A 15,840-nucleotide genomic window follows, 5' to 3' on the forward strand; every position below is an offset into this window, starting at 1 on the left:
AAGGAGTATTGGGGGTGGAGTCACTGAATCATGGTTTTACCTTATTAACTTTTTCTTTTGTAGCAGGACACAGTTAACTGTTTTGTGTAGAAATCACACAATATAACATACAGGTTATGAGAATCAAACAAAATGCATGCGAATAAGACAGCATCTTAATTCCAATTTAATTTTCTTATCCTTGTGGCTGCAGGGACCAAGGCGGGTGGTTACCTGAGAGTAAGACAGTGCTAGGAAGGAAAGGTACAGGACCCAAGGCAGGACTTGTGAAACAATGGTTATTACGAGCAACATGGTAGTTATACCACTATAGACAGAAGAAGATGGCAACAATGTGCAGGTGGGAGGAGCTTGAGGTAGGAATATTTACTATTTATTGGTGCATTTCTGTTTGAAAATTAACAAGTACAATGCAGAGGGAAAGTGTTGCTCTTTATTTGGCATTGTTTTGCTAAAAGGAAATAATGTTAGGGATGACTGAGCGTTTGACTGCAGAAGAAACAGGAAGAAAGCCAGAATTCAAAGGCACAGAAAGACTTCCATGAAATGCTAGGAAAGCTGAGACTGAAGTTAGCTGTTTTATTTTTCTTAGTTTATTTTATTTAAGTATGAAAAAGAAAAGTAAACTAACGAGGAAATACTAGGGATGTAACCAAAAATGATGAAACATTGAATATTGATCTCCACTCTCCCACTGAAAAAAAAAAATTATACTTGAAGGAAGCAACTCCCAGAAACTTATTCTGGCAAAACTGACACACTGCAGAAAAAGATCCATTTCATGGGCGAGGTTTCTCTCACTCATACTCCCTACAGATGACAGCCAGTGTCTCCTCCACACCTCCTGCTTAAAAAGAATTACATCTGAGTTTGTAGCATAATGAAAATAAATCAAAACTCCATCTGTTTTTGTCCTATATACGTACAGGCAGTAGAACATCTATGTGATGATCTTCATTAGGCATGAGGTGTTGTGGTTACTCCAAGTGTACCAAACTCAAAATATATCAGTACAGGTGTGCACATCTCCAGATAACCTAATATGGGACCATATTTTGAAAATTGTTAATCTTTCTTTTTGTGGTATTATTTAGTGGTCCCATAGTATTAATAAGTAGTAACTCATGCATTATCATATTTGTAAAGGAATTTTCAACAGCACGGCCAATGTTAGTGGAAATTTTCTGTTTTGCGCCGTCATTAAATAATATGCTGCAATATGGGGAGCCCTGAAACCATACAGCTAGCCACTTTTAGGACTAGATTCAAAAAGATGCTGTACTTGATGTTAACTGCAACAAGTATATTAAAATATATAAAATAAAATAAAATAAATAAAATAAATAAAATAAAAACTGAACTTCAAATAAGAATGCCGGTACAAAAGAGCATCACTGAACACAAGATTACTTTGAACTTGATAAAAAGATCATTACTGTTTGAATTATTTACCGAATCACAAGATGATATTTCCATTTATGCGTATGCATCTGGGCAACAATAACATGACTTGGTGTGCGGTGCTACCTTCCATGCTGTTTACAAGCAGATTCAACCATAAAACAAATAAATCAAGGTGAAGTGGAAAACTAACAAATCAGCAACAGGAATTGCTTTAAAAATCTGATGCCAGACACTAGGGTCCATAAATCTGTAACATAAATTTCAAGATTACTAAACAAAAAAAAAAAAAGTTCATGGCCTACATTAGAGAACTAAACACAATGATGCTTTCATACTCTGCATGCAGCAAGGTAATTGTTCTTATGCACCTTTTAAATATGAATTTGTTTCAAGCAAATGTAAATGGTATGTTAAAGTACGTTGCAAAAGAGTGAAAAAGGGTGAGTGTAAATGGATATTTAAGGCTCGTTAACTGTCCTCCATGCTAAATACAGCATTCAATGTGCATTTTAAACAGATAACATATATTTTCACATTTTACCATTTCTCTTTTAAAACTGCATAACATACTCAGTTAATGAAACCTTTGCCAGCAGATGGAAACTAGCAAAAGCAAACACATTCCAAAAAAGACACTACCTTCCTCCAGCTCGGACCAGAGCTCTCCTATGACATTTTCCACCAAAAAGGTGCGACTTTGTCGGTTACGCCGAGTGAGCTCCTTTGCTAGTTTTGATAGAGAGAAAATGATTGATTGTAAGAAATGAAGCCAGAAAAAGCTGTCAGTTATAAGTAAGCATGTGTAAGCCATATGAACAAGAATAAATAATGGTTGCAGAAGAAATGGCACACTTACAAGCCTGATGCTGCTCTACACACATTGCAGGTTTGTTACAATGATGTTGGCTTATAAAGCAATGAGAAGACACTGAAAACAAAGCACACTGTCTTTATGTTCTTTTTGTGAAATAAGATGAGGTATTTGGATGCTGCCATTCTGTAACTTATTTTTTATCAGTGTGACTCCATTCCTTTGTATTTATACTACATACTTTTTATAAATTACAATGCCACTGCAGAGATGCACTTTCATAGCATAGAGTATACTAGGAGCTATGAAGTATGCCATTACAGAGCTCAGCCACTAGGTGTCAGACTTGTTGCACAGCAGTTCATTTGCTCTAAAGCAAAAGCTTATTCAGCATGAATTATATCAAAGATTTGTTTGACTTTAAAAGATGATACCTCCTAAATGAGAAAATCCTGTGCTTTCTGTAGGGAAAAGAAACTCTTTTGGAATCTGATGCAATCAGCTTCTTCTCTAAAATATGACAGAAACATCAAGGAATTCCTTGCAACTGCAGTACTGTACTCCAATCACATTTACGGGTATATCATCCACTAAAATGCAAGTGTACATTAAACAACTTTCTAGTAGTTATTTGAGGGTATTCAAGAAATAGAGAAAGAATGAAATCCCACTACTAGAACTAGCAAATGTTAACAGCACAAAAAATCACTTGCAATTTGATATCAACTTTAATTTACCATGAGAAATTCTACTTAGTTAAGTGAGAAAGATGTCTCAATAAATGAACACACACATTATCTCTTCTCTCTGTCTCTGTCACTCATACACATGCAGAAAAATTCTCAGTAGGCAATGTCTTGACAATAAATACAACTTTTCAGGAATGGCCTTTTATGCATTATACATACATTTACATACATGCACACACACACACACACACACACACACACACACACACACACACACACACACACACACACATTTTATGTCAATATTTAATCTCTTTCTCTCTCTCTCTCTCTCTATATATATATATATATATATATATATAAAAAAAATATATATATATATATATATATATATAAATAAAACATATAAATGAATGTCTGTAAGTGTGTCAATATAATTTGTTCAACAATATGTTCAGGGCCTTATTCTCTACTTCATTATTTGTTTAAGGCAGGATGTTCAAATATTTGTGTTTACAGTGAGACTGGGATGGAAGTGTGTGGGTTAGGGTGAGAGGAATGGCTAGTTGAGGGGATAGATGTGTGTGTGTGTGTGTGTGTGTGTGTGTGTGTGTGTGAGAATATTTTGGAGTGTATGTTTGCAGGTTAGGGTTAGAAGAAGGGCTAGGCAAGGGGAGAGATTTAGTGTTGTGAGTGCGTGGTATGTGGCTGAGTGCCTTGTTTAGTGGTAGCACTACAGAAAGTTTTTTTTCATAAGGTAAGATTTGAGGTTGGTGTTCTGGGCAGGGTCTGTGTTAAGATTAAAGAACAGCCCCCCCTTCAGAAGTTACTAATGTCTGTTAATCTTAACTCTAACCTGTACCTGCACCTTGATTCTGACCTCTGGTCACTGTCTGTGCAGAATTGTATATGTTCTCCCCATACCTGTGTGGATATCTCTGGGTTATTTTGTATCTTCCCACATTCTGTAAGCATACTAGTTGACTGGCTACACTAAATTGACTATTTAGATGTTATATTTACCTTTGCCATTATGGGCAGGTTCATGGCTGAAAAAAGTCTGACCTGTGCACTTATACAGTTAAAAAATAAAGAATGAAAACTGAAATAGAATAGAATTCAACCAGCCACAGAATCCAACATTAATTTATTGCACAATTTATGGCAAGCCGAAATATCAGAGATACTTTTTGTGCCATAAATTGTGCAATAAATTAGTGTTGGATCCTGTGGCTGGTTGCATTCTATCCCAACAATATATTATGGGTCAGATTTCAATATCCTACGTACTGACACTTTATCACTATCCTGCTTCATGTACAAGCAGCCCCCTGCATCAGACAGCAAGATGGATCAGGCATGGGGACAGTGCATGGAATTCTAACTGCAAAACTACCCCCCCCTCACCCCCCAAGTACGCTGAGGATAGACAATGTTCTTGTAAACATTCAGTTCAAATGAATCCTGTTATTATTTCAAGATGGAGAACAAGGGGCAACAATCACCTTCTGAGAACATCTGAGTGTGTCTTTCTTACAACAAAATGGATGGGGTGTTGTCTAGGAAAGGAAGTGTACACGACTACAGCTTCCTTGTTAAAGATGCCAGTGCAATTATGTCAGCATTGCTACCACATTTTATACTTAAATATATCTGTATGTATCTACACATTATACAAATAGAGATTTATAGGTAACTGTATGAAAGGCACAATTCTGGGAAGAAAGAGAGAGCTTCCAATAAGGGGATAAATCTGTTATGAACAAGTATTGCTTTTAGGAGCTAGGAGTATGCCTAAGTAGTTAAGAATGTGTGCCCTTTTGTGATGTTAGCAAAAGTGTCATCACAGTTTGGATCCATGCAGCTAGACAGGAAATGGGTACAAAGCAGATATTTGTCAAACACTGTACTCACCATTCATACTCACTGTAACACAACTACTGTGGTGTGCGACATGAGGCTGACCGTCCCCACAAACACATTATCTGCCTTGTTTTTCCTTTAATACTTAATGTGTGTGAAATACTGATACATCTAACAATCATACTACAAGGTGTGGAACACAACCACTATTTGCTGCAGAGCAGAGTTGTCATATTTCTACCACCACTTTCTCATTGGAGAGCTCTGCAGTCAGACTTCAAGGGGGACTTCTGAGATAGCACCTCTGAGTTTTCAGGTATGCTTCACTAGTTTACATTTGTCTCAGTTTTAGATGAAGTACCCAGTTCTGGAGCTGGGAACAGTGATAGGTACTACTCACCATCCATGCCAGCTTTCACACTTCCTCATTTGAATACATTATGCAAGGAAGTATGCAAGTCTTTCAGTTCATATGTTTGCTAGATTTGATGGTAAAGCATACAGCAATGTAGCTTCAACAATCACTGCTGTGACCCCATGTACATACGCACACACACAAAGATTATTTTTGAAGGAAGTTAATAACCAATTAGTTGTAATTCACACAAAGATTATTTTTGAAGGAAGTTAATAAACAATTGTAATTGCAGAGAGAATCTTATTCTGTAATCTTGGAAGATGTAATGACTGGCAATGTATCTGTTACACTGTTTTTTCTTCATTGATTTTTATTTATTTGTTATACAGTAGAGAGTAGATTATCTGAACGTCGATTATCTGACATGTCAATTATCTGAACTCAGCCTTCCAAAGTTTTCGGGTACGAAAAAATAATAAAGTTTGAATATGTAAATGTTATACGTATTCACTTGTGCATGTTTTTTTTGAGCTTGTAGCCCACTTGTGTGTGAAAAATATTCTTTATTGTCCACTGGAATTGCTGAATGGTTGAAAAGTGTATTCCCTTCTTGCAGAAAAAAAACAAGATTTTAGAAGTTATTTTATACGGGTCAATGTATGTATGATTATCCAAACACTTTAATTATATGAACTACCCTAGGTCCCAGTTAGTTCGGATAATCGACTCTCCACTGTAAAATCAAGTTTTATTGCCAGCATAAACTTGTGCTAACATTCAGTACTACATAATGCAACAAAATAAATTGTTACCAAACAGTCATCACAGACTGAACATCTACAGATTGTATTTAATGCAGACATTTATGAGACTGATTTAAAATTTAGATTTGATAAGCAAACAGTTCTTTCCAAAAGAAAGGCATTTTTTTTTTACATTTTTGCATGCATTTGTCTAAAGCATACAATATTAGACTTAATCAGTTCCCTGGCGTTACCAGTTGGGTTTCCTAAGTAAGTACAGTAGTAAACACCACCACTCAAAGTTCACAATCTAAGTTAGATTTCCCACTTTTCAAAAAATTAGACCAAGTTAATAGCCATCTCTGAAGGTCTTGAGCAACTGCTTATCAAGAATCATCCAACTACAGTCTTTAAAGATGAGCACCATTGAGTGAGTCTGGGACACTCCCAGATGAAATGAAATGGATCTGCAACTAAGAAGGGACAGAAGCATTACTTTGCATATGCACTGATCATATGATTCCATGTTTTGGAGAACCATTTCCATCCACTGCATATTCTAAAACAGTGTGACCTAATTTCCAGAAGAACAAACTGCACCCTTACCCAGACCTGGAAGCCTTAGAGTTTAATCTCTTTAACCCCGTCTACATAGTACATGTCTGAATCTGCTTAGAAAGGATGAACTAAACCCATTAAGGTTTTACAATTTTCTGCCATAGAAAATAGGTCTCACAAGCCTGCAGTAGCACTTCGAATTTTTTCCGCGACATATGCAGGAATTTTTATTATTCTCTTTGTGCTGTTGCAGTACACTTTTGAAGACATCAACAGCGTCTTACTCCTCGAAAATTAAACTTCCCTTTAAAATCTCCTGCATGAATTTCATAGTTATCCCATTTCCTAAAATTACATTGTGTGATCAATTTTTGTGCCTGATAAAACAGATGCCCATTTGAATCTATTACTCCATATAGACACTGCAAGAAAAACACAATAATATTACCTACGGAGTAAGTTTAGAAGTGGCAAGAAAGCTTCATAGAGCAATTCCTGACTGCTGCCCTATGTATGTTGTGTAACCATGGCTACTGACTGCTTAAAATGAATCAGTTGCAGGAGTTTCCACTTAGCTCCACCTAATCATGTGGATTTAAACATTTGTAAATTGGGCAGGATGGCCATTGCTTTCTTATATTGTTGGAAAATTGTTACATCCAACTCTTTGATATCACATGTTAAGTTAAATTTGAGCCATAAGCACTGACGTTTGATATCACAATCATCTGTAGCCACTTTATCAGCTGCTTTTAAAAATGCAGTACAAGAAGATGCTTTAAAAAATATAACAGCCTAGGTAACATCATTATCTTATTACAGTTATTGAACCCATAATAGACAGAAATAATCTGCCAGTTCTTTTTTATGTATTACTACACCAGTGATGACATTTGTAGATGCACTATGTTACCTGGTTTTGGAGGTATGATCATGCCTGACCACTGAGCCCCCCCATCTGCACTATCTATGTTACCCAGTTTTGGAGCCATGATCATGCCTGACCAATGAGATCCCCATTTGTACTATGTTGTCCAGTTTTGGAGGTATGATCATTACTGACCAATGAGTTTCCTGTCTGCACTATGTTGCCCAGTTATGGAGCTACAATCACGTCTGACCAATGAGCTCACCATCCCCCAAGGTGCATGCTTCAGTGGAAGGATTTATTTTCATTATCATTCAGCTTCTAGACATGACAGCTTCTGAAATGTTTCTGCCATCTGAGCCATAGCAAAAGAGAAGGCTACTAGATCAGGTACCAACACTAAATAACAATCAGCACAAAGACTTATCTTAATTTATTGTCTGATTAAATTAATCCTCTTTAAGCTTATATGCTTCTGAATGCCAATGCCAGAGTTTCTGCTGTTAAAGAGAAAAAGGGTAACATGGACAACACTGATGGTTAAGGCAAACATCCATTAACCAACACAAGATGCAGTGGATTTCTGAATATATATACTGAATTTTTAATAATTTCATTTGGAAACCCAAATCACTGTATAGATTCAGAAAGATAATATCGTAATACTTGAGCAAAGTCCTTTACATTATCCAAAAAGAAAAAGAAATCAAATGGATCCTAACAAGTTTCTGTCCACTGTATAACTAATTTTTCATTTTTATCTACTCTCCTAACCTTTACAAATCAGCTAAGGGGTAGAATTTTCTAATCTAGCAGCTCATGTTATGATACATAGTTCAACATCAGTTGAGAGACTTACAACCGGCCTGAAACTGCTTGGATAATTAACTAGTTCTGTGGGCTTGGGCAACACAATCATCTAGGCATCACTGACAAGAAAGGAACTATTATCTGCTTTGACATAATAATTTATGCCGTTTTTGTCAAGTCTCATGATGATGCTACATTTACTGACATTAAAAGTGAGTTTATTACTATTGCATCAGAGATATATTTTTGGTAGAACATCTTGAAGAACGTTGGCATCTTTTATTGAAGTAGATAGGTTGCCCTGTTTGCAGTCATTAGCATATTCAGAGCCTACTTGATATTTTTATATCATAAAAGAGCAATCCAGCAGTGCTGGGTTGTGGACCTAATGTACCAGAAGCTGATGGTCATAAGAGGCCTCTTTATCTGGTGTGACAAAAGCACAGAATTTCAGACTAATTTAGGAATAAAGGCAGCAGGTCCTACTTCAGATATATGGGCTTACAGCTCCAGCAGTTCCCCTGTTAATCCAACCCAGCAGTCCAGGAAGAACTGGAGCTATAGCAGAGGCCTGTGGGATACTGTTGTTAATCCCCACTGAGACAGATAAAAACCTCAGACCTGGTGTCCTATTCAGCATCTCCCTGTGAATGGTATATGGATTACCATGCAAATTATTCCCTTATTTGGGATACTGCTGAATGCCTTAGCAGGGTCAAGACAAGCACTGTTACCTCTTTAAAGAACTCTATATGATCCAGAACTGTTCCATGACTTAACAAAAGCAGGTTTTCTGCATCATTTTGGATAAGCTCTATGATCCCCTCAATGATTTAACCTTGAATACTGGTCAGGTTGATAGATCAAACATTGCTTGGGTGTCATACTTCACAATTGTCCAGATTTTCACAGAATTCCCAAATTTTTACCTCATATTTGTGGTCTGTTCCTCATAAAATTGGTGTTTTTCTTGAAAAGCACTGGGAATTGAATTCACTAAATAAAGACAGGCATTTGAGCTTCAGCTTTATATCCTTCAGAAAATGCATGTTAACATAAATCATGTTATTCTAGCAGCTTTCTAAATTTTTACGAGCAAAATTTAACATTTGTTCCAATTTCTGAGCCTTTGTCCCTCTATTACATTTGGCTTTTTTCTGGATTTCTTGTGATAAGAGGTTGAGAGGTATGTTGGATGTCATTTAACCAACCAACACTTTTGTATAAGTACTGCTATGTGTGGTTGCCATAGGTCAGGATGTGCCCACATGCTAACATTTTACTTAACATGGTTAACAGATATCTTTCCTTGGAAAGGTTGTCACAGACTTGGACCAACACCTTATTATAAGCATAAACTGTTTGGGTCTATCCCAAAAGAATAATGAATGCATGCTAAAGCGCATGTACCATGATTCAGTCAGAAGATGGGAGGAGGGGCTGAATTATATTGAAGACAGCTGAATCCAATCTATTCTATGGAATATAGCAAAGGAGGGTGCAGCCCCAGCAGAAATCCAGACCCATTCCTGCAAGCAGAATGCTTGTTGCTTAGGAAAGATGTTACTTTGCAGAGACAGAGGGGGCCTACAGCACTTTGGCTCATCTGCAATACCTGCACCTGCTCTTCTCTGCAACTCTGTCTTCTCTAAGAATAACTCTAGTTTGCACAGCACTGTGCAAGGTATAAGTTATGGTGACATGGTGGTTTGCTAATGTGCTACATAATTATCTCTCTGTATGAATCACCACTTCATTGTAGGCATAGTGCAACTCATCAGTCTTGCTTTGTACATTAGTGGAGTTAACTGTGGCATGCTGTTATTTATGTGGAAGTGGAGGATGCTTCCTTAATCCATGCGTGCTGAACCAGAGGGAGCATTGAAAAGTGCAGTTACAATCTTCTCTGTTGTAAAACTGATTCCTTATGACTTCCACCATTACGTATTATCACCACATTTATCCAACCTTACTTTTATAAATGTTAATAAAACCGAACTAGCATTTAAGCAGAGAAGGTAATTATTGTTTTATGGCTATGTAAGCTGAAACTCAGTCAGTCATGCCTGACTAAGTACAGCCTCAGAAAGGGTGCTACGGTGAACTTCATTACTCATAAACATTTTTGTCGGATGCTAATATTATCTGCCAGATACTGTCAAGTGGCTTTCACATGCTGCACCATGGTTATGTATACAGTATCAAAAAAGTTATTTTGTAGGTTTCACCCTTGACAAGTACATCAAATTCTATTTGGCTGTGATGAGGAGACCAAACAGAATTCTAATAACAGGACTTAGAACTTACCCCTGAGGTTTGTTGATTTCAGATATAATTATATTAGTTAAGGTGATGCAGGAAAATTCAGCACCCAACATGTTAGGTGAGAAAAGCTGTCCCATCAAAGTGAAATACTATAACTGGAAGGTTATTTGCTCTGCCAGGCACAGTTGAATGGACTTTGACATAGTACATGATTAAAATACTATATCCACCAGAAAATTTGCCCAGATTTGAAAGGGGTATTGCAAATATACCTCTTTAACTGCTGCAATTCTATCAGTTCTATATTAGTGGCTATGTGGCTATTATAACTTTTTCAGCAGCACAGTTAAGTACTAATTTCCATGCTTAGTGTATATTAAAAACACATTGCTATTTCAGCAGTAACCATATGTACAGATTCAAGTAGTCTTTAAGGAGTTTACAATTCCTTCTAATATGTAGCTCACTTAAAAACCTGTACAACTATACTAATAGAATACTCTTTGAATGTTTTAAATCAGCGAGTCTTCAGTCCTGACCCCTACCTGAACAAGGATATCTACACACATTCTTGTGTTGTGTAGAGATAACATCTTGAATATGTGGAAGTTAACCCTTTGAATGGTTTCCCAGGTGCTGTAACGACCATGGCAGAGTAAAGATGGGAAGTGGGGAGTAAGCAGATGTTATCTCTCCTGTCTTGAGGGGAGGGAGGCAGTGTGGCTGCTTTACCAATCAGATCTACTAGCTGATTGAGGTACTAGAGCAGCAGGTATGGGGTGGCTCTGCACACCAGGAAGTGGTCTGAATGAGGGTGAAGGTCCACTGGAAGGGAGTTCTCATGGATCAGAGGGTCTGCTTATGTCAGAAAGATAATTTGCCTCCATACCTGACTGTTGTCTCAGTGGGAAATAAATTGGCCAGTAGACCCTCATCCTGACAACTGAATGAATGGGATGTACAGCTGTCCCGAGTGCAGGAACAAATGGCTTGCTCTCTACTCAAAGAGGACAAAAGGGTCAATATGGGGTAAAAGAGGGATCTGAAGGATAGTCAGGATGTTGGGGGTCTAAAAAAAGAAAGTAGTAATACATCTGTTGAATACGTTTACTTTTCTTCTGCAAATATAGTTGTATAAGTTAAGCTATATAAGCAGTAAACCCAGTCATGACACCAAGTGAACAGTACAGCAGGATGAGGGAGATTGTGGTCAAGTGACCAGTGAAACAATCTGTCAAGCTCATAGTGAAACAGCAAAGTAAGTAATAGAGTAACTAGAGTGCTGTAATGCACTTATCCATTTTTTTCATTTAAATGAAGTCTGAGCTTCTATGTTCTTACTGAAGTCATGGTAGTGTAAGTTCATGAACAGGCACTTGTGAAGTTAGCTGTGAGTTAATGGTGGTTTGCAGTCATGTCATCTTTACTTCAGAAGCAATTTTCAGTAAGTGGGAGTCTAAAGCCAAATGCTGGTGACGTCATAACGTTGTTTTGATGGCTAGTTCTCAGATCTACACTATCAAACATGATGGCTTCAAGAGAAAAAAAATCACCTACTTAAAAGAGACCATATTCGATGAATGACATCAAAACAATGCTGTGACCTTCCTGCAGTTTCAGTGAGAAAGAGAAGCTGGCATTTGACAAAGGTACATCCGGTGACCAGCATGAAGGGATGCATTACAGCAGTAGAGGAGACAAGGAAACAGAGATCTGGATTTTTCTATGGGCCAACAGAGAGTGGCACAGTTAAAAGAAGATACTGTGGAAAAAGTGTACATGAATGAAAGACCTGCAAAAAGATGCATAATTTTTTCTGGAATCTCCATTAAGAATACATTTTATTTTTCAAAGAGAAAAAAATGATCATTTGTCTTTGAATACAGATTTTGAACCTTGATGAGATATTTTTTACTGAAAACGCAGAATGTGTTAATTGACATAATTAATGACTTGTAGTTGTTAGCCCCAAAGCTGGATAACTTGCAGACAGTAGTGAATAAGGAACAGGAATGGGGCCATACTTTAGATGAAGCTACTGGATTAAACTCAGATAGTTCCTAGAATAACAGGTTTTGCATTATTATGCATTTTCAGAGGGATATGAAGCCTGAAATTCAAATGTCTGTCATTTATTATTTAATGACTTCAATATTCATGTTGGTATGAGTGGGCAAAGCTACATAATTATGTATGCAAATTTTATGTTAATCAGAGTCCTGATTTTTGGCCAGTTGAACCTACTTTTCACTTGCCTTTGTCCAGATTTTTCATGTTTCCAGGTTGAGAGGTATGGTGCACATCTAACAGATGTAGATTGTGTTCACTCTTATTTGAAAAATTTGGAAAGAACACTAGATGGTTGAGAGACTGATTGACTGATGATTCAGAAGCCATTTTATGGAGCAAAGATGGACTAGGTCTCAGGTAAACCCTGTCTTTGTGAAAAATCAAATAAGGAGGTTTAAAGGATAAGGCGCTGTGCTCACAAATCCTCATGGCAGAGCTGATGGCCACTAAAAATCAAGTTTTCCATGACAAAAACTTCAGATCAACTTTGGCTGCAATAGAATAGTAATATCCCAAGGAGGTAAGGGATCCCTGAGTAGGGGGACAAACAGTGCTCTAAGGAAAGCTTTAGACTGTCAGAGGGATACAATGGGAATGTGATATTCTCCAATAAGAAAATAAGATATAGGGGCCAATTGTACCTTAACAGTGGAATAACTGGCTCTATTTTGAAACCAAGATGCAAGAAAATCCAAAATGACTGGAAGAGGGATTGAAAAAAGATCAAAGTTATTACTGGAAACACAAAAACAGAATATTTTCCATTTACTTTTGCAGATGTTTCTTGTAGAGGGCTTCTGAGACAAGGCCAAAATGTGAATAACCGGGGATGAAAGTGTGCAGTGTCTAGTCATCACTGGAATGGGAAACCATGCAGTTAGCTTGAGGGTTTGAATGTCTGGGTGAGGCAACCCCAACACTTGAGATAGTAAGTCCGGAGCTGGGCCCAGTACCCAGGGAGGTTATACCAGATGAAGTCAAAGGAAAGAATGCCACATTTGTTGAGATTAGTGTGGGGCTATGAGGATGACTGTGATCTTCCTTACCAAACCTTTCTGCATAAACTTGGGTATTAGTGGTGTAGGAGGAAAAGCATAAAGTCGTTGGGCTGGGACAATGGTGGATCAGAGCATCCCTAGGTGACTGATCAGAGCAAAATACTTGCTGTGTTTGGTGTTGAGGGGAGATATAAAGTGGTTGTAGCAAGGGTGTTCCTAACAGCTGAATTTATGTTCTTCTACCACTTGGTTGAGAGACCATTGGTGAGGAAAAAGGATAGGCCTGCTCATCCTGTTCGCCAGACTATTGGACTTCTCCAGAATATGTGTTGCTGTTAAAAAGTGGCAAGACAACATTGTCCATTGCCATATCCTCACAGTCTTCTGGCACAAGTGATAAGATTGGGTTCCTCCCTGTTCATTGATGTGCCAAACCACTAACATGTTGTCTTTTTGGATAGATGTCACACCCAAGGGAGAGAGTCCTGAAATGTCTGAAATGCAGAAGAACCCCTTTCATCTCCAAGATGTTGATGAAAAGACTGGCTTCTGTCTGTCCTTCCAAAGAAGTTCCCCACACATGAAAAGCATCTGTGGTCACTGTGGCTTAGAGTAAAGGAAAAACAAAAGGGCATCCTTGAGATAAAGTTGGTGACTCTAAATACCAGCAGATATGTGATCTGCAAATTTTTGTTAATGATATCTGAAAGGAGATGGGGTGTTGTCTGACTGACCACTGGAGTGCAGAACTCACATGTGATATCTGGCCAGAGGCACTAGGCTAATCACAGCTGCCACTGTGCCTAACAGACACACATCAGGTTTACCAGTGGCTTCTGACTACCTAGCACAGCCACAGCTTTCCTTGTGAAGATGTAAAATACTAGAGTCTTAGGAAGCTTTGCAATCTAAAGTTTCATGTCTAGGAGAACTGCAATGAATTCTAAGGACTGCATGGGCTGAAGCTTGGACTTTGTTGTGTTCACTGTTATTCTCAAATTTGAGCAAATATGGAGCAAGGGAATCCCTAGCTTGGACAAGTACATCATTGGAAGAAGCAGCGATGAGTCAGTCATCCAGATAAGGGAACATCCAAAACCTCTGGAGTCAGAGGTGGGCTGCAACCACTGCCATGCACTTGGTGAACATCCATCTTAATGTGGCAGTACACATCCTGGAGGTCGCTTGAGCACATCTAGTTGTTTCCCCTTAGTAAATGTAGAATAGACATAACTGTGACCCAAACAAATTTTCTTTGCTTTACAAACTTGTTTAGATGGTTGAGGTCCATGATTGGCTTTACATCCCCATTTTTCTTTGCTACTAAAAAGAATCTTGAGTAAATTTTGGATCGTCTCTGGTCTGCTGGGACTTTCTGGATGACTTGATTGTTTAGAACCTTCCTTATCCCTGAAGTGGCTGCTCCCCTTTGAGAGTGAAGCACATCAGCAAGTCTTTTTGTGGGTATGGAGGGAGAAGGAAAGAGAAAGAAACAACATCTAGTTATTATCCTCCCCACCCATGTATCAGAAATGATGGATACCCAGGTTCCTCACCACCCATGTATCTCGACTGATGGATATCCAGGTTGTCGAGTGCAGGGATAAATGCCCTCTGACTGCCTTCAGTGAGTGTCAGTCAGGCAACCATTCAGGATTGCTGGAAAGACCTATCAGAGAAGGAAAGCAGAAAGACCTGATTCTTCAGACCAACTCTCTACCATAGCTACCAAACTTATTACAAGTGGAGACATTCACTCAAAGTCAGATCCCCAGAATACCTCCTCACCACCCCATCAAATACAAGATATAACTAATCTATCACAAAAAGGCTCCGAAATACTAATCCTAAATCTACACCTGTGAAGCATAGTCAACAAAGTTCAAGAATTACATGCCACCCTATCCCATTATAACCCTGATATTGTTGTTTTAATGGAAACTTGGTTAAAAGCATACATTACTGACAATGAAATTACATCACCTGGTTATAACATTATTAGAGAAGACGGGAAGGTAAAAAGAGGTGGAGCGGTAGCCATCTTATTTAAGAGCAGTCTCATACTTTTACCACAAAGCTTAAACATAGATTACCTCAAAACATAAAAATCCTACCTACTAAACTTGAACTTAACCAAAACAAATTCATATTCATTATAGCTACCTATGTCCCACCTGGAAACAGCATCTCCACTATAGAGCACATCATCCAGTCTATATCAAATTCCATAGCACAAGAATCTATCATTATGGGTGACTTTAACATAGACTGGACAACTTGTAATTCATATACCCCTAGCAATCACATCAACCTCTAGGGCTTCACATAACTCATTCAAGCTGCGACACAAATAGATAAAAACTCCAACAGTCAATCTATACTGGACTGGACATTAACCAACAA

The 15,840-nt window shown here is 38.0% G+C and overlaps 1 protein-coding gene across 1 annotated transcript in view; it reads right to left on the reverse strand.

Annotated features, from left to right (window-relative positions):
- HSPA12A (heat shock protein family A (Hsp70) member 12A) overlaps positions 1-15,840 on the reverse strand; it is a 956,869-nt gene that overhangs the window by 82,910 nt on the left and 858,119 nt on the right. The window contains exon 8 of the mRNA XM_044055963.1: positions 2,044-2,130. Within this exon, the coding sequence (XP_043911898.1) occupies positions 2,044-2,130 (87 nt within the window). The remainder of the gene's footprint in view (positions 1-2,043; positions 2,131-15,840) is intronic.

Source organism: Protopterus annectens, chromosome 14.part0 (assembly GCF_019279795.1).
Source record: "Protopterus annectens isolate FY-2018-M chromosome 14.part0, PAN1.0, whole genome shotgun sequence".
In the NCBI taxonomy this organism is placed as follows: domain Eukaryota; kingdom Metazoa; phylum Chordata; order Ceratodontiformes; family Protopteridae; genus Protopterus; species Protopterus annectens.